At 40.0% G+C, this 20,429-nt stretch overlaps 1 protein-coding gene across 9 annotated transcripts in view; it reads left to right on the top strand.

Annotated features, from left to right (window-relative positions):
* Positions 1-20,195, top strand: part of CASK (calcium/calmodulin dependent serine protein kinase) — a 490,261-nt gene extending 470,066 nt beyond the window's left edge. For all 9 annotated transcript variants that reach the window (XM_037165398.2, XM_037165406.2, XM_037165435.2 and 6 more), the window contains 5 exons: positions 4,440-4,520; positions 4,624-4,704; positions 7,336-7,538; positions 14,648-14,731; positions 18,182-20,195. In XM_037165398.2, coding sequence (XP_037021293.1) covers positions 4,440-4,520; positions 4,624-4,704; positions 7,336-7,538; positions 14,648-14,731; positions 18,182-18,358 — 626 coding nt within the window. In that variant the 3' untranslated portion in view covers positions 18,359-20,195. The remainder of the gene's footprint in view (positions 1-4,439; positions 4,521-4,623; positions 4,705-7,335; positions 7,539-14,647; positions 14,732-18,181) is intronic.
* The last annotated feature ends 234 nt before the right edge of the window (positions 20,196-20,429 follow it).

Raw genomic sequence — 20,429 nt, 5'->3', positions numbered from 1 at the left:
CCCACCTGGGAACCAGTGCCAGAAGGGCCCAATTTGCTTGTGGGAAGCGGCAGAGGGGACCAAAATCTGAGAGAGAGCAGAACAAATGCCATTGCTCCCTCTCTGACCCTGCCCCCAGTCCTGGGTTGACCTGCCCTGGTGAACACCTAAGCCTCTGCCCCTCATATGTAACAGGTGTGAACAGACCAAAACATAATGGCTCAAGCAGAACAACAGCTCAAAGCCCCAGAGCCAATACTTCTAAACAACAGATAGCCAACCTATGGGATGCACACTTCAAAATACTGGTGATCAGAATGCTCACAGAACTGGTTGATTTTAGTCAAAATTAGAGGAACATATGAAGGCTAAACTAATTGAAATGAAGCAAAATGCACAGGGAACCAATAGTGATGAAAAGAAAACTGGGACTGAGATCAATGGAGTGGACCAGAAGAAAGAAAGAAACAACCAAACAGAAAAGAATGAAGAAACAAGAATTCAAAAAAAATGAGAGACTTAGGAACCTCCAGGACATCTTTAAACATTCCAACACCCGAATTAATAGGGGTACCAGAAGGGGGAAAGGAACAGCCACCAGTGGAAAACTTATTTGAACAAATAATAAAGGAGAATTTCCCCAATCTGGCAAAGGAAATAGACTTCCAGGAAATCCAGGAAGCTCAGAGGGTCCCAAAGAAGTTGGACCCAAGAAGGAACACACCAAGGCACATCATCATTACATTAGCCAAGATGAAAATGAAGAAGAGAATCCTAGAAGCAGCAAGAGATAAGGGGACAGTCACCTACAAAGGAGTTCCCATCAGACTATCAGCTGAGTTCTCAGAAGAGACCTTGCAGGCAAGAAGGGGCTGGAAAGAGGTGTTCCAAGTCATGAAATCCAAAGACCTACAGCCAAGATTGATCTACCCAGCAAAGCTTTCATTTAGAAGGGAAGGGCAGATAAAGTGCTTCTCAGATAAGATCAAATTCAAGGAGTTCATCATCACCAAGCCCCTATTATATGAAATGTTAAAGGGACTTATATAAGAGAAAGAAGATAAAAAAGATGAACAGTTAAAGGACAGCAAACTCACAGTAATTAACAACCACACCTAAAACAAAAGGAAACTAAGCAGACAGCTAGATCAGGAGTGGAACCATAGAAATGGAGATCACATGGAAGGTTAGCAATAGGAAGTGGGAGGAGGAGAAGGGGGGAGAAGGTACAGAGAATAAGTAGCATAGAAAATAGACAGGGGGAGGGCAAGAATAGTATGGGAAATGTAGAAGCTAAAGAACTTGTGACACATGGACATGAACTAAAGGGGGGATGGGGTGGGAGGGGGTGTGCAGGGTGGAGGGGAATGAAGGACGGAATGGGACAACTGTAATGGCATTATTACTAAAAAAGAAAGTGGTTACCTAAATAATTTCAAAGCGCCATAAATATTGAGTAGCTTACCAGAAAATCAAGATAATATGAGCCAACTATGCCAGAGAGTATTTCTGAAGCCTTGGGAATAGATTTGATTATGGTGTGTATTGTGTTTACAGCAAACACATTTTCTGCAGTGCATAAAAGATTTTAGCCACATTAATTTGATGGGGAAAGTATTGTCATGCTCCTAGAAGAACTATACTCTTGATGCATTGAGATTCCCCAGCCCTGGGACTTCCAAAATTAGTTTAAGATCAAGTTACTAATGTAAACTTTGAAAATATATTCATTAATTCATTTTTTCAATGGTACAGCCCTGAGCAGAGGTATTTAAATATCCTGTGATACTCTATTTACATAGATCCATATGAGCATAGAGGAACTTTATAGGTGTGTTTAAATTATGCTTAATGTCACAAATTAGTACTATTGTCTTTAAAAAGCTATAACTCTTTTTTCTTGAATATGGACTACTCTAAAAACAACAAAAACTGGCCCATAATCTTACTGCCCTGTGGACGTTTCTCTTTTTAAACAATAAAAGTAATAGGCACATGTGATTAGAAATTATAAACAGTACAGGAAGGTACAAAGTGAAAACCAAGAGGCTTCCATATCTACAATCCCTGAAGATGTTTTCTTATAACTATTCCCAGACAAAATTTCTATGCATATGCTAGTTTATAGAACCTACTGGCTTTTATATAAGGGTATTGTTGAATTTTTATTAAATGGATTTGTTTCTTAATGTGATTTATTTGCCTCATGTTTAGAATACTGCATGGTAAACTTTCTTTTGTGCATATTATACTTTTATTTTACTAATATATTAAAAGCCATATTTCAATGACCCCTGTACATTTTTCATGCTGTCTTATTCCCAATGGCCTCTGTGCATGTAAGTAACCTGTTGAGTGACTATGCCTCTTTGTTTTTGACGGTTTCCTTTCATTCATTAAATCTTTTTTTTTAATCAGTGAACATCTTAAAACCTTTGAAAGTCCAGTCTTTAAGTGTTCTTATATTCCTTGTATGTCTTATTTTTCAATATTCTTTTTTATTGTTTCTCAATCCTATAACCATGTGTTGATTTTATTTAGACCAGAGTAACCTCTTCATGCTACTTGTTTATGTTTAAGATATTGATGTGTAACATATCTGTTCATTTGTTTGTGGTATTGATGGTTAATAGCTAACTCATTCTTAATGTGTGTGTGTGTTTTTTTTTAATGACAAAAGTCTTATCTCAGTAGAATTGGAGTTAGGGCTCTGTAGAGGGAAATGGGTGTGTATACCATTCAGAAAGCTTCTATCATTATCATCTTGCTCTTTTGTGAGATGTTTGATTATTTTTACATATTAAAATCTATCAGCTTGTTGATGCACCGCTTTCATAAGCACATGTTGATGGAAATATCACTCAGCAATAGGTAGAAAAAGCAATGTCATAAGCATTCTTGATTTTATTTTTTGAACCTTCATCACTCCATTACCACTATAGCATGACTAGCTAGCTCTGCTATGCAGAGAACTTCACGTTCAGTTAGATTTTGTAAGTGTGCCATTCTAAACACAGAAAGCATTTCTTGGTTTTTAGCTGTTCCTAGAGAATATGCTTTAAAGAGTTTTTAGTCCACCTTTATGGAATCAAGTTATCAAGAGAAAACAAATGCATAAATACCCATTAACATGCACTAACCCTTATTTTAACATATTGTATTTTTTTATTATTTTGGGAATGATACTTTTGTTTGTTTTTTTGTTTCTGATCTGTTGCATTCCAGAGTATCGTATTTTGCATTGTAAGGTTCTTTGCTACTGGGAAGATCACAAATGTTAAGGACTGAGCAGATAGTCAAAAGCATTTGGCCATATTGTTGTTTCAGAGAGTAGAAGCTTCTCTTAATGATTGACTGAAACATCCCAGATTTCTTTATTACACCAGGGAATCGATTTGATTGAATTTCTTTCAACTCCTCTGAAATCCATAGTGTATTCCATATTTTTTAAAAAGAAATTTTAGTGTGCCTGAAAACATCTGGGTATGACCATGCAAAAATAAAAAATATTACAAAAAACATCGATGCATGATTTTAACCTTCTTGTGAGACAGCTCAAATGTGTTTGAGAATTGGACTGCCTTAAACTTCAACAGGAATGGTTATCCTCTTGGGAAGGTTTTTATAATAGTTTTGTTAAGAGGCAGATTTCCAAAAATATTTTAAAGTATTTCTTCTCAGTCTGTAATTATTAGAGAACTCCCTTTTGCAAAGGTTTTCAAGCTCACATTCTGCTCCATGCTTCTTTCCATTCTGTTCATCCTGATTTACTACACACAGGCCAACAAAGTCTGGGGCCCAGAGACGCATGTTATTCTACTTACATTCCCAAGACTTTCCATCGAATGGATAGCTGGGTTACAATAAAACTTCTGAGATGCTCATTTGAAAAAACTTGTGAAATCATAGTTACAAAACTTGACTTTGAAAGAATCTACCATGCTGCTTTCAGTAACTCTGTTAAAAGAAAGAATCGTGAAGTTAAAGACCAGCTGTCCATGCATCCCACAGCCATTTCTAGAAATAATCTAGCTGACCTCTTTCTTGGTTAACTTCAGTTGCATTCATGCTATATTCATGTCAGTCACTGTCTGCAGACTTTTTCCTTTTTAGTATTGCTGATTTCTTGGGATTGCAAAATATGAACAGCATGTGGTTTTGAATGAATTCATATGATTTGTCGGATACTGCATGAAAAGATATGTAGTATCTTTTAGAATTGGACTCCCATGCATGTGCTCAGCATAGCTCTAGATGCCCCTGCTTCTAAAGTGCATTTTCATGGGCTTAAAAATGAAATTTTCTACCAAAAGATTATGACTTAAATATACTATAAGTTGGATTCATATTTTTAAGACATGGTTTTATTATTACTTTAGTTTTGCCAGTAAAAATATAATTTACATACATGAGCTATTCTTTCTGCAAATTTACCTTTGTTCTAAATCTTTGTATTTTAGTGTTTGATCAATTAGATCTTGTTACATATGAAGAAGTAGTAAAACTGCCAGCGTTTAAAAGGAAAACACTAGTCTTATTAGGTAAGTCTGATTGTATAAACACATGGCTCTCTTATTGTCATCTTCAAAACATTTTGTGAATATTAACTGTCACTTTTAACTTCCTTTTTAAAAAATGATATAGGTGCACATGGTGTTGGGAGAAGACACATAAAAAACACCCTCATCACAAAGCACCCAGATCGGTTTGCATACCCTATTCCACGTAAGCAGTGACTCTCTTTTAAGTATATTTTTTCTAGTACTTGTTTACTATTGTAATTTGTATATTTTTCTGATTACATTAGTACTAACTGTTTACTATAAGAAATTTGGAAGATTCAAAAAAGAACAAAGAGAAAAGGAGTTAATAACCCCAGCCCCATTCCCCTAATAATAGTTCTATAGATACTTTGTTTTATACCCTACCAGACTTCTCTTAGTGTATGTGTAGTGTGTGTATTTATTTGTTGTTGATGACTCAGATCAATTATTCTTCAGAAAAATATGTTTTAATGATAGTATCATTTTGTTCAACACAACATTTTTCTTACTCAGTAACTAAATTGTTGACTCTTATCACTTTCAAAACCCAGTCAACGTGCTACCAGTTGTTTATGATAAAGAACTTTAAATGCATAATATTTTAATTCCCCTAGTTTTCTATGTCTTATCTTTAACCTCTTGCCCTCTTTCAGGGGTGTCCAACCTTTTGGCATCTCTGTGCCACACTGGAAGAAAAAGAGTTGTCTTGGGCCACACATTAAATACATTGCAACATATAATCACACAAAAAAATCTCATAATGTTTTGAGTAAATTTACAATTTTGTATTGGGCCCCATTCACAGCCTTCCTGGGCTGCTTGGACACCCCTGCTTTGTTTCCTCGATTATAAAATGAAGTAATTCTAGAGATATAAAGAACATTTTAGATCATGTGAAGCAATTAGTAGATACTAGATAAATAGTAGCCATCTTACCACTATAATTTTACTGTTATTACTCCAAAGTTTAAAATTGGAATCCCAAAAGCTTTCTAGCAGTTAGAGCTTTGTTCATGGCAAGAACTAAAGGACAATGTGTTTTAAAAGCAGCAGGAGAAAAATGCGAAGAGTGGCTGTATCCCATAGGGCTTTCATGCCTCCCTGAAGCCATGGCAACACCACTTACTGTTTTCCCTTGCACCCCAGAGAGCCATGAGGCTTCATTAGACCACCTTCATCCCAGAACACTGTCTGATTTACACACAAAAGAAATCCATCAAGTATTGTTTCAACTGGGACCACTGGGGTTTTCTAATATTATATTTCTAATATAAACACTTTCAAATATTCTTTTACTTCTCCTTATGACTAGATCATGAATACAGCAAGCTTAGCCAACATTTAGTTTTTTCTCAATCATGGAACAATTGAACTTTCATGTTGTTAAATGGCCAGTTAACTAGCTCAGTTTTAAAGTGTAATGTTGCTAACTCAGTCATGTCTGCTCTCTAAAATATTTGATGCCAGATGTATGCATACCATATGTTTACCTTCCAAAATGACTAAAGGTAGTACAGCATTCACATAGTATATGCCATTTATTCAGCTTTTCACGTATCTGGAAAAATGGTACTTTTTTTTAAATCCACATTTTAATGTCCATGAGCACATGGCAGTTCTAATAGTCTAGTCAGGGCAGGAGAGGGGTAATTCCCTATGGGTTTGGACCCATCCACACAGCAAAGAGTAGCATAAATTTGTTCTTGCCACTCAGGAAATGAAAGAAGCAAGAAGGAAAAAATAGAAATTGCAATAAAGGGGGGGAGTAGAGAGAAAAGAAAGAGGAGAAAGAGAAGGGAGTAAAGAAAGAGAGAGGGAAAAGAAAAGAGGTAGGGGATTGGAAAACAAAACCAATGTTCCTGGCTTGCCTAAGAAAAATTTTCTAAACTGTGTTTTTCAGTATACTGGTCTTTTTAGTATGCCATGGAACTAGGACTTGTGGGCATATATTTTAGTCTATACTCAGTTAGGTAAGGGATCAGCAAACCTTTCTTGTAAAGAAAGTTAATGTTTGAGGGTTTGAGAACCATATAGTCTCTGTCACAGCTACTCAACTTGTAGCATGGTATTAGCCATGGACAATATGTAAACAAATGGGCATGGCTGTGTTCCAAAGAAACTTTATTTACAAAAACAGACAGCATGCCAGTTTGTCAACTCTTGGTTAAGGTCTTTCTTGACTATTATAGCTGCATCTGGCAAAGGTCATTGTGTTTTCAATATGGTATACCTTTTTCTGTATTCTAACATTCTCCTTTTGCAAGATACTGCAGATGAGCAGTACTCAATAGAACTTTCTTTGATAGTAATAGTGTTCAGTATCTGCACTGTTTAGTATAGCAGCCATTACCTACATGCAGCTATTGAACTCTGGAAATATGGCTAGTGAGACTGAGGAACTGAAATTTTAATCAATGTGATTTCAATTATTTTAAATTTAAATAACCATATGTACTTTTCCATTTTTTTAATTCTTTTTTTCCTTCTGCCTAAGTGCATTAAGACACACAGTGAGTTAACTTAATTTGGGGTCATTTATGTCTTTCTTATGTGGTGACCCATGATAGGAATGAAATAGATCTTATCTAAACACTGAAAGTTTTGCCAAACTAAACAACTAACCAGCTACTGTGGTCTGATACCACACAGATAAATGTGACTTCGACAAAGTTACTAGGAGTAAGAACAGGGCATGAGGCATATACTATGGAATTCACAGCTTTTAAGAAGAGATTGGGTTTCAGTAGGTCCATTGGAAACATAAGCTCATAAGCTCAGCCTTTTAAACTTCTCTTGACATGTGACTTTGCAGATACAACCAGACCTCCAAAGAAAGACGAAGAAAACGGAAAGAATTATTACTTTGTATCTCATGACCAAATGATGCAAGACATCTCTAATAATGAGTACTTGGAGTATGGCAGCCACGAGGATGCAATGTATGGGACAAAACTGGAGACCATCCGGAAGATCCACGAGCAGGGGCTCATTGCAATACTGGACGTGGAGCCTCAGGTAATGTCTGGCCACACTCAACTTCCCATCATTCTGCCTGCATGCTAAGCTCAGGTTCTGAAATTAAAAATGCCATCAGGACCTCATGGGTTGCTTAATAACTGAATAAACTCCAGGAAAGTATCAGTAATGAAGGCATCATGGTTAACAGTCTAGGCTACAAACCAATTGTTACACTCAGGGCACATACCAAGTGTTTAAGAATCAGAGACTATTCTCTTATGAGATTCATTATAATGTACTGGATTGTGTCTGTGCCTGCCAGAGATCCTACAATAATATGACTAAGGGTGAGACTCTGGCACTTTCTTATCCCAACAGCCACCTTTCTATTTCAGTACAGCTCATGCTGAACCATCAGAGCCTCTGCCAACATCTAATGTTAATCCCCAGTAAGAAACACTGACCCTGGGGCCTGAGTCTGAAACATAGCACTAGCTTTATGAAAGCAGTGTGAGTAAGCCCTGGAGTGTCCAGTGGAGCCCAAATGGAGCCCCATGGTGATGGTCAGCCTGTGTCATCTCTTTACTGACAGTGCCTGACCCTGAGCTAAAACTAGGAACGATATGAAGAACTGGGAGAGGACTCGGAGCCAGATGCAGAGGTGATTAGATGATTTGTAGATAAGTCCTACACCAGAAGCAATAGAAATTATTAAACTTGCAAAGGAAAAAGCCAAAGGCCTTACTTCAAAAATGCAGATAAGGTATATTTTCCTCTCTGAGGACAAACCAAGTGGAAGTGGGACTTAAAGCCCAGTAGCAAGGATTTGGGTGTTGGAAACATCAGGGCAGGCTGCAGGAGAGGCTTGTGTGTGTCCAATGACTCTTGGGCTGCCATTTCTAAAGACCCATTTGTACCAAAAATCCCTTATCACTTATCAATACAATCAGTATGCCACCTGTTGAATTGGTAGACCAGCAGCCCTTCAGCAGGCTCTGTTTCATCAGGAGGGCTACCTGGCTATCCCAGGCAAGGAAGAGATTCTTGTTCAAGGGCCACCATATGAGACTTAGTCCCCTAGCCATCCCCAAATGGAGGATGGAACCTGCAGTCAGGCAGTCAGGGTCTGTGTGACCTGAGGCCTGACAGCTCAGTTACTCAGTGGCAAGACCCTAACATCATGGCCGATGGGTTCACCCATTTCCATTTCATAGCACCTAATGGGCTTCTTGAACTTGGAATCTGATTAAGGGGCTGGGAGGAAAGCACCAATAGGGTGAACACTATACAGTTTACTTAACAATTATCTTGGACCTATATATAACTAAATATATGATGTATAATGCAGACTGATTTCTGTTTAACTACTAATCCCTCCTTACTAGGGATTGGAAAAATCTTCTGGCCAGGGGTGGCTAGAGGCAAAGTCTCAATCCTGGTCCTGGTCTTCGACATCCTCTCCTTGGGTTCCACACTGGTCTTCACCTGAACGTCGTTTTCTGCTGGTAGTAATGTCTCTAGCAGTATGCTGGCTGCAGGGCTCCTCAGACCCCTCTGCATTTACCTAAGTCCACTTTCCAGGGCTTCTGCCCTACCTGCTGCTGCCACTGCTGCCGCCACCACTGCTGCTGCTGCTGCTGCTGCCGCCACTCCACTCCTAGTGTCCAGCTCTCCTTGTGCCCTTGCCCTTGCACAGTCATGCATTGCTCTGCACTGCTGAGCTGGAGACACTTTTCTCGGCCTTATCAAGACATCCACAGCAGTCACTTTTACATGTGGCACTGGGCACCAGAGCACCCATCATCCCGGGCTGGGCACATTCCCTGCTCCCCCTGACTGCTGGATGAGCTCACTGCATTCTTCTTTCCTGCTTCCCGTGTTTCCACCTCTGAGAACCATGATCTGTCAGGGCCACCTACCCCTGAGGACAGGACATAGGCACCCTGTTCCCTGCCTGAGCCTCTCAGGCTTCTGGCCCTGAGGACAGGGGTTGCTCAGGTTCTGTTCCTCTCATTGGTGTGGTTGAAGAAACTGGTCCCAGGCTGTCCGCCACATGTGCCTAGTCTACACTTCTGCCCAGTCCTGCTTTCACACTGACTGTCATGTCTAATGGCAGCCGCAGATGCCCACAGTGTCTCACCTCCTGGACTTTGCCCTGGGACTTCTCTGCCTTCAGTCCACTCTCCCCCAAGCTTGGCAAGGTCTGCATCCTAACACCAGGATGCCCGTAGCCATGACCAACTTGCTGTCAGGCAGAGCCTTGTTGCTCCAGAGAGGCTCTCTCCTTAGGACATTTTTCTCCATGCCCTTCCCTGCCCCACCCAGCCTGCTAGGTTACCTCCTCTCCTGTATCTCATGGACAGTTTGATTCAACCAGCTTATGTTAAGCACTTACTATACCCCAATCATTGTGTCAAGAGCTAAAAATACAACTCGGAAGGCAAGCTGGTAAGGATGAAATTCCTTCCTCCATGTACATCACAAACTATCCATAACAAGAGAAATGCCATGTGGCATTTTTTAAAAAACCTTCTCACTTCTATCAGTGCTGACACCTAACACTGATGTTCAGCTCATTTAGTTCAGGTCTCATATTCTGTGCCATCTTAACTCATTTTAGACAGTTCAGGCCAAATTTAACACATATCTAATAATACTGTGTGATAAGACACTGTGGCCCAACTTTAAACCTGGAGGATTGTGATAAAGACATTAAACCAAAAAAAAAATTGTAACCTGGCTTCTCTTAAAATAATAATAGATTGTGTTCCAGTAGTGCTCTATATTTTACCAAGCATTAGTACTCCTTACCTTACCCATATAACCCCTAAGATAGTGATATCAGCATCTACTTTTGTAGATGAGAAAACCAAGGCTTAACATAATTATGACTTGACCAAGGTTTTACAGCCAAATGAAAATGAGATTTGAACTTGAACAGTTTTAGATTTGGTTTGTTTGTTTGTTTTTTTTTTTTACAACTGATTCTAGCCTTCTTCCATTGTGTTATCCTAAAAGGGTTAACCCTGAGGATCCTTAAGCTGATCCACCTTGTGTGTAGTGGTACAATTTTAATCTTGGGGGGTTTTTTTCTACTTCAAAAAGTCTAGAAGACAGTCAAACCTAAGGAATACTATGGAACTTAGTTTTTATGGAAATAGACCCCTGGCTTAGAAAATGATCTATGTCCCTAAAGCTGAAACTGTAATAGCTGCAGTTTGTAATCAAAACTTACTGTGATGGTTTTAAAATTAAATTTTATTCTGATTTATCCATTTGCCATGTTAAAAAGCTATGAGTAGCCGAATGTTCAGGGTTTTGCTTTGCCCAGAAAGGAAAAGGTTGTCATCAAGGTGCAGCTGCAGTCTTATTAGGAATCTATACTTCAAAACAAGAGCCAGATTCTCAACCAGGGACTGTGAAGTCAGCTGGCTCTAAAGATTCTTTCTGGGCTCACTGTGCTCTTCCTTAAACCCTTAGAATTTTTTACAAAATGACTAAGGTGTCTGCTCTTATGTACTTTTTAAGTTTACAAGCCACATAAATCTTAAAAGATATCTGCATCTTAGATAGTAGGTCAAATGGGTTTTTATTCCTTGAACATGGTAATCTGAGATTAATTACTGACCATAGATGAGCCATATAATCAATTTATCTCCCCAAAAGAAAACTAAAGAATTAGCTTTAAATGTTGAATTTATGTTACTTGGGCTGTTTCAATACAATGTATTTTCTAAGATCTTTCTAGACTCTCCCCTCAGGAATTCAGAAAAGAGATATTTGCCTATAAAAATTAGCAGATTTATGTCTCATCTAAAGTCAGAAAGGAAAGGGAATTAGAGGTCATCTTAAAGTCACTCATTAAAGGCCTGGGGGAAGGAAACCCTTGTGAAGCAATTTCATTTCCTGTCCCTGCAGTGCTCCTGAACCTCAGGCAAGCTGAGACTGCAAAAAATGACACCCACTTGAGACCCCTAAGTTAAGCAAAGAATGGGGACAGAGGCCTTCAAGAACAATTGAGGAAAAGTGTAGTCTACTGAAGATATAAGGGCAACTAGACAAGAAAATCTCAGTTGGGATTCAAGGAATCTTATAATTTTTGGAAAAACATGATAATAGAAGCTAGAAATAGAAAATTAAAGCCATTAAAAGGAGGGGGAAGCAGATATGCTAACCACAGAAGCTACGGTAATTACTGTGATAAACTTGAAATTTAACTCTGAACTTCCTGGCAACCAGGACAAAAAGGGGGGATGTCCTTGGTCCCATAATTCTCATCTAATAGAAGTATGCTAGTTCTTTCCTTGGAATTGATTGCTGAAAGGCTATAACCTGATTCTTAGGCACAAGAGGCATTTGACAGTATGACAAGTACACTCTTCATTGACAGTTTCATGCAGGAAGTGCAGAATGACCTTTGTCTTTATGAATAAACACAAAGGAGGTGCATGTAGTGTGAAGAGAAGGGTAATCTGCAGGGAGCTAATGTTTTCTGAGTAGTATGCTTTCTGGTGTTGTAATATGGTAGGCAGCAGGCTAGAAGTTAAAATATTCAAAGAATTGGGTGGCTATCAAAGGTGGGGTCACTGAGCAGAGAAAAGACCATTTCACACCTAGGGTGTCCTTCCCAATTTCATCACTGAGTTCCATTCAGCATCCAGGCTGTGTGGATTTCCATTTGGCACTTGGAGTAGCTTCAGGGATGGAAGCGAGGGTAGGAATTCTGCATTAGGAATTTTTTCCCGTCTTATTTGCCCAAAGGCTAGCTATGGGTGGGTGTGCAGTAATGAAATCTTATGTTTCAACTGACTTATAGTCTCCCCTGATTTATAAGCATAGGAAGGACAGAGGGGAAAAGGCCATTTCTAAATGAAGACCCCTGTTTGATTGAGCTATATATGGACTTTTTCATATACAGTTTGTTCCTTGCTAAAGTCTTTATTCATGAAAGGACTGGCAAATAACTTGCCAATTACCTCTTTCCAACATGAACATATGCAAGCTTGAAGAGCTTTCTCTCATTGGGAGTCTGAGCCTGTGACTCACAATTAAAATACTTTGGTGGACAGGTAAAACAATGTACCGGGTTCCTTTAACCCACAAGGAGACACTGTGTAACTAAAATTCAGAAACATAATTCTAGTGAAAGTGAACTTGCACTAAAAAAGAAAGTCAAACCCTTTGCTATCCAATTTGCCTCTTATGTGCCTGTGTATTCATGGAGGCCAAGAGAGTCCCTTAAGCCCTGAAAGTCTAGTGCCCTCTAGTCGAACCTGCCTTGAAAGGCAAGATAGATTTTGTGAAAATTATATATACTGTGTTACATTTTCATCTTATCATACAGACTGTTTACAGCAAGTGCCATTTGGGGCACGAGGGAGATAACTAAAGAAGACGCAGCCCCTGAAAATCCAGGCACTGCATTTTTGGCGTGATGGGTACTACAGGTGCATCGGTGTGGGTGCATCAAGAGCACATGAAAAGGGTGCCTGACCTCAGCTTAGAGCACACAAAGGACTTTGTAGACAAAAGAAAATCAGTACTCTGTTCAGTAAACACTCAGCCAAGCAGAAGGGAGTGTAGGGACAGGGACAAAGGGATGGAAGGTCCAGGCAGAAGGAGTCCTAAGAAAAAGGCTAGGAAGCCAGAGAAAATTTGGCCCTTTCTTGAAGTGAAAGTAGTTCAGCAACGCCAGTCCATGGAGGGGCAGAGAGAGGCTGACAGGTAAGCATGGATCAGCTATCAAGGGAGGGACCCGATGTTAACCTTAAGGACCATACATTTTTACCCCAAGGAAAAGAGGGAGCAGTCAAAGGGTTTGAAGTGGAGAAATGATACATTGGGATTTGTGTTTCCAAAAGATCATTTTGGTGGCAGGGATTAGCATGGATTGGAACGTAGGAAAACTCGAGGCAGAGAAACAGGTCTAATTGCTACTACAGTAAACCAGCACCCCCCCCAAAAGGAGGAAAGGTATATGCCAAAACAAACAATTGAAAGGCCATTTAGAAAGCAAACTGTGGAATAGACATGTTAAATTCTTGTATAAAGCCTAGCTGGTGTAGCTCAGTGGATTGAGCACAGGCCTGCAAACCAAAAGATCGCCGTTCGATTCCCCGTCAGGGCACATGCCTGGGTTGCAGGCCAGATCCCAGCAGGAGATGCACCAGAAGCAACCATACATTGATATTTCTCTCCTTCTTCCCTTCCCTTCCCTTCTAAAGATAAATAAATAAAATTTAAAAAAAATTATTGTATAAAGGACAGCAAGATATTTACCCCTGATACATACAAATAAATTACATGTCGGTTACATCAGAATTGTGTGCCCATACATGTTTTTGTCCAATAGAGGGGATTTTGTAACTTCTAGGAGTGCTGTGTACTCATGAGGAGCTGAAGCAGTCACCCTTACCAGAATCAACTGCTCGCTACACCATCAGCTGTCTGCTTTGCACTATGTCCCTGCTAACTCGTTGCTCACATATTTAGAGGTTTTTCTTGCCTGGGAAAGGAGCTGAAAGAGGCTTCAGAAGTCCCGCTCCCTTGAATGTAGTATTCTCTCATGGGCCTATGAATTGCCCATGGCCCCAAAACTTCTTTAGTGGCTCTAGACTCCAGCTTTAGAGAGGGTCTCCCTCCCCCCACCCTGAGCCCCACAGGGGCCTTTCATGGGGGCACCTCATAAGCTATGAACACAGCCTCACAGTGACAGTGGCAGTATTTGCTAATCCTTGTCAAGCGATTTGAAATTTGAAATGTGAAGCGTGCTCTAGATCGGTGGTGAAGCCAGCCTGCTGGTCCCAATCTACCCCAAAATGCACTTCGTATAAATTAAAATTTAGGCTACAATTAATAACCAGGTTTAAGTGAACATTAAACCAACATAATCAGTGTTAACTTTTCTGAAGAAAAATTAAGTCATATTGATTCATGAGATGCATAAGAAAAATGTCCAGTTTGTCACCTTTTATTTGCTGATGGCTATTGTCTATCCTTTGGAAGAATGGGAAGTCATGTGTTATTTATAAACTTGGTAAATTTAATACCTTGCCAAAAATTTGAGTCAAGGGCTTTTTCAGCTGTGTAAATTTTTTGTCGACTTGTTTGAAAGTTGTATTACTTATTTTTTCTAAGTGTCAATTGTTTTTTGTTTTTTTACACAGGCACTGAAGGTCCTGAGAACTGCCGAATTTGCTCCCTTTGTTGTTTTTATTGCCGCTCCAACTATTACTCCAGGTTTGAATGAGGTAAGAATTGATCAGTGTTTTCCCCAAATTAGCATACCCACTCATAGTAAGGATCCAGTTGTGTTATACATTCAAGACCCAAGCCTCATGTTATTCAGATGACTAACTGAAGCTCTGCTTTGTTCTTCATGCTGGCCATTAATATTTCCAGAGTTTGAGGTCCTCTTTCAGTGTTAGGAATTAGGCCATATAGACAAGTGTGGTTCTTCTAAGATCAGAGTCATTAGGCAAATTCAAGCCTTAGTTCCCAGTACAGTCACCCTGTGGCCTAATCAATGTCTACTTTTAAAAAGTTTAGAACTGCTCATCCCTCCAGGGCAGAGGCTTTCCAGGCAGCTCCCTCCCTCCAGGGCTGCCAGCCCACTCCTCCTGACAGGGACTGTGCCAAGAAAGCAAAGCTACAGCCCCAAGCCCAGCTTTGGGCCAAGGATTGCTTTGCCTGAAGACAGCTATAAGGAATTCATGGCCTTGACAGGGCTGTCCAGGTTCCCCAAGACAGCCTCTGGAGTGGAACCCATGCCCCTGGAGACTTCCAAACCTAGAAATGACCTCCGCCCCCTATCAGGCCAACTCAAGTCCACAGCTGCCACAAAGATGGTGGCTACAAGAGTTGACTGCACCCATCTCCTACCAGGCCGACTTAAAAGGCCTCCTGTTGCTGGGCAGATAAGAAGGTAGTTTTGGGGTTATTCTTAAGAGGAGTTCTACACAAAGTTATCCCGAAGACCATTACTTCTACAAGGTCAAGAAACCACCAGAAGGCTCTTAACTCTGTTGAGTAAACCCAGGCCTAACTGCCAAGCTTATGACAGTCAAATCAAGGCTTGTAAATTTTCATTTCATGTACATTTCATTTTTTGTCATTTCATTTGCAAAAGGGGTATTTCTTTGTGAATGTTACTTTTTTATCTCATTTAATACATAAACATGTTTGAAACTCCACATTGTGGTTAGGTCTTATCCTTTGGTTGCTATGTATTTTTCTTTAATTATCATCTTTGCTTTGTTTTTGTTTTTGTTTTTTGCCTGTTTTCCTGCCCTTTTACTAATTTTCCATAGCTGCCAAAATGGTGCAGAAAATTGCCTGTAAGTACCAGCTAGGAGGTGATGATATATAGCCTTGATTACTCTCATAGACTTAGAATGTAGACATTTTGTTCCCACAAATCCTTGCTTTTGCTGTTAAAATGAAGGCATTTTGTTTTCACTGAATTAAATCCTACTCACATGTAAGTCAAGCCTGCGGATAAGCTGTTGTCAAGGAAGAAACTGACAAACATAGCTTCATCCTGTAAGATCCTTAAGAGGGAGCTGTATTTTTTTTATAAGGAGAACTACCTTAAACATTTGATGCTCTCAGGTGTAAATTTTGTTCAGTGTTTTTATCAGCCCAGCTTTCTGAGCAAATCATAAACTCTCCTAGTGGTTTTTGAAGCCCAGGACTTTATATTCCAATAGGGTCCCCTATCCCAGAGAGTAATATGTAGGAGATATTCCTTCTCATACTGGTAGGAAGCAGTCATACTTGGGTGAATGCATGTTTCCTAAAATGCAGCTGCTGCATTATATTTTTGTTAAAGTAAAGCCACAGTGAAAATACTATGCTTTTTCAGTGCAAGCAGACAGTGTGTTAATATGACCTGAGGAGGTGATTCACTGAGGTCTTATCAACACTGTAGTGCTTAACACCAAACATCTAAAGCATGCCGTGTCCTGCTTTGAAATTCCAGTAGGAGATAACAACACAGGTAGGACACTCTCATTTCAGAGTGTCCCCATAGAAAAGATGGAGTCCCCAACTTCCCTGGCATGTGTCCATTCCCACTGTGGTGCCATGATGGAATCAATCAAGTGTCGCTTTGGATCCCCTTTCCAGGGAGTTGCACCTACAGGCACATCAGGAAGGGTCTCTTACAAATAAAAGATGGGCCTTAGAGAAGAGAAGGAGTCCTAAGCTAGCATGGCTCCCAAGTTCCTGAAAGCACCACATGTTTTAATTTTTCTGGAATTCCATCTATGTTATCATAGGCCCCTGTTTCCTGGTACAACTGCTCTGTGTCTTGATTATAGACCTAACACACATCATATCCTATTATGGCCAGTGCTAGTCAGCAAAGTGCTTGTTCTTTCAATAACCTTTATTTAGCACTTACTGTGTACAAGGCACAATGCCAAGTGCTGGCCACAGCACAGGACACACAAGACAAGTTTACGATCTAGGTGGGGAAAGAGATCCGAATCTAATAACCAGGTATTTAATTGTATCTGTGTATATTTTAAAACTCAGCCCAACAGCTCACTACCTAGTGTTGGGAGAGAAGGGTACAATTAACTTGACTTACCAAGTTCCCTGGTTTCAGTTTTGAACATGCCCATTGAACATTCAGCATAACATGATCTGAACCATGAAGATGCAGTGGCAGACTTTCTGCTGACTTTTAAGAGACCGTCATCTTGAAAGAACTGCCATCCTGAGGCTAAAGTGAGACTTGCATGACAAACTAGGGACCCTGAATTTCCTTATTCTATGAGCTCACCCTGCTGAAAGTTCTCAAAAGCTGTAGCTAGCCCTGGGAGTTGAGGGAAAGTTCTTTACTGTTGCAAAACCCCGTAGAAGCCACCAATGGCTTCTTTTACTTTAGAATGTTTTCCATAAGAGAGTTAAATACTTATGAACAGTGACATTTGGGCATTTCCAATACAGACCAATTTGAGGGGATTCATCAGATGCCAGTTGCTGTTGTATCTGGGTAATGGCCTGATTTCATCCATTATTTGTAACATCCAAAAAGCTTTTGCCTCTGGCACCCACTGCCATTGAGTGAGTGCCATTATATGTAATTGAATTTCTGGAACATGTTGAGCCTCTAAGTAGAAAAGAGAAAAACACAACTTAATTTGTTTTCCAGAGTCAGGGGCTTCTTGGTGCAAATGCAGGAGGGCTCTAGGGCCTTGTGAAAGTGAGTCAGAGGACCAAGGGAAGGCAGAGGCAGGGTTCTGACTGCATCACCCAAGCCCTCCCACTGACCAGGAGAATGGCTGGGGATGAGTTGAGCCTGGCTTAGACGAAAGAGATCAGAACTGTGCTAGTCGATCACCTACTGATCCTGGGACAGGACAGCTAGTCCCCATGGGGCAGTGTGTTTGCTGAAGAGTGTGTATTTTCTCTGGTCTGTCTGGTTTGGCATGGAGACCCTTGTTGCATGGTGAGAAGTCTGGGTTGCAAGCAGTAGTTCTGTAACCCTGCCATCCTGGGGACCATCATCTTCTCTGTCACAAAGCAGACTCGGCCTTGTGCCCAGATATGACGTGTCACGATCTGGCCTTGACTGTTTCTGACAGTGAGATGAATAGAAATGTGAAAAGGGGAAGAATCCAGCTAACTTCTCTCTTCTCTTTGCTTTTCCCTTCTCCCATGCCCACCCCTGCCTCCATCCCATCACCATTTAGGATGAATCTCTTCAGCGCCTGCAGAAGGAGTCTGATATCCTACAGAGAACATATGCACACTACTTCGATCTCACAATTATCAACAATGAAATTGATGAGACAATCAGACATCTGGAGGAAGCTGTCGAGCTCGTGTGCACAGCCCCTCAGTGGGTCCCAGTCTCCTGGGTCTATTAGGCCCGTCCCCAGATATCTGACACATAACTGGGAGCCACCTCATACATGGAAACGCCTCTTTGTTATCGGCCTTGTATCAGCAGGTCGTGGTCCCTAGAGACTACCTAGTTGTAGTGTGACCTACATTTATAATTATTGTCATGTCCGAATAGGTAAGAGGAGAAAAACAATTACACACTAATTTAAAGAGACAGTATCTTTTTTAATCAGTTCTCCTAAACTTTAATAAAATGTATCTTTAAATGTATGTATTATTCAATCCTTTGGAATGTTATATTTTTGGAAATCATAGCCTTTTTATTTCCAAGGCCCCTAAAAACTGCACAAAATAGATGCTGCTTTCTATAATCTATTTTAATAATAATAAACAATGATTCTGTTACCTTGACTGGGGGTGGAACACTACATTCTTTTTAGAGTCTGACTTTATGGATTGGAATATCTTTCTTTCCTTTATTTATTTGAAATAATCAGTCTAGTGATTACAAAACAGTCATAAATTTTTAAAGGCCTTTTTTCTCTTTCTTTTTTTTAGAATAGTATTTTTTTTAAGTCCTTTATGTAACATCCAGATAATGTGATACTGTCTCTTTGAAGCACCCTGTAAACCTTTTAGAGATTTGAAGTTGGGTCTTGACTCTTAATGCATGTGGACAGTCGCGAGCGTTTATGCTGTTGGTGTGTCTGTGTTGGACAAAACGATCTGTAATCTACAGCCAAGTACATTCCGTTCACGGGGCACACCCAGGGGAATAAGAATAAAATGCTATTATGACTAAGTTGTAAAACCTATGCACATCCCTTGCATTTTGGGCAACTTTATAAAAAGACAAAACTGATTTTTATTAATAATAATCATATAGTGAAATGTGTTTGTAATTTTGTCTCAATTTAATTTGTTGTAAGGTGGGAGGGGGAATTGCTGGTTTCACCATTTCAAATCTGTGTTGTCTGAGAGTATTAATGTTTTAATTAAGCAAAGAAATGAGGATTTTTAATATGTATGTAATTGTTTTAAAGCACCCATTTTAAGAGAATATACTGTGCAATGAAGAAACCAGTTTAGGCATTTGCTATAAACTGAATTATTCCAAAAGAATAATCTATAACAGCCCTGTAAATTCCTTTAAAATGATAACTAACAGGACAGTTTGACCAATTTTTTTAAATATACTTCCTTTTATGTGTTCAATAATTAAATGCCTTTGGGTCCTTCATTTCATTATAGATTTGTTCAGATATACAAGCTGATAATCTTTGAGATTTTATTATTCATTAGATGCTCATTGAACCATCAAAGGCCCAGGAGTGACTACCAGTTGGCAGGACAACAAAATACTCCGCCAGAGCACAACTCAAACCATGCCTGGCTCCCAGAGCACACGCAGTGCACCCAAGGGCCACCAATGTACGAGAGGCCATCTGTGGTTTTTCCTTCCTCTTGCTATATCCCTTGGCACAGGAGAATCATCTTTCCTTGTTGCTTTACAAGCATTAACCATCTCATCACCCTTACATGAGGCCACATCCTTCCAGTATAGTGGATTCAGGCTGCGAGTTTTCCGACTCTTGCCGGAGGTCAGTGGAAGGTTTTCCACTAAAGTGTCAGGGTGTGTGAAGTGGTTCTATTAACCTGTGATTCTTGAAAAAAATACCATCATGTTTGCTTCTTGTCAGTTAGATGGCCTCATTGCTTTGTGCCTTGGCAAGATTTGCGGGGTATGTTCTGAGCTGAAAAGCCCCTCTTAAAGGACCACACAGAAAAGACATTTGCATATTCCTTTTACAGTGTCATCACTCCCCACCTACTCTTATTAAATGATGCTGATTTTTTTTCTCTGATGTTGTCCTTTGTCAGTGACCAGATGAATCTGCAACTTAGCAACAAGATGTCAAGTGAACTGCTTCTGTTGGTGCTCCATAGCAGGGTGACCACACCACCATGCCAGAGACATCCTGGGTGGAGAGAGAAACCCGGAGAGTTGTTTAGGGCTGTGTTAGGATTGATTTGAATCTACCTGATGTCAAGTCATTCCCATGATGGTACTGACCACAATCCAGGCTCTTCTCA

The sequence above is a fragment of the Artibeus jamaicensis genome, unplaced genomic scaffold (assembly GCF_021234435.1).
Source record: "Artibeus jamaicensis isolate MK-2021 breed Jamaican fruit bat unplaced genomic scaffold, CSHL_Jam_final contig_60, whole genome shotgun sequence".
NCBI classification, from domain to species: domain Eukaryota; kingdom Metazoa; phylum Chordata; class Mammalia; order Chiroptera; family Phyllostomidae; genus Artibeus; species Artibeus jamaicensis.
Note: the sequence above shows the minus strand (reverse complement) of the source record. Positions and strands in the feature narration are given on the sequence as shown.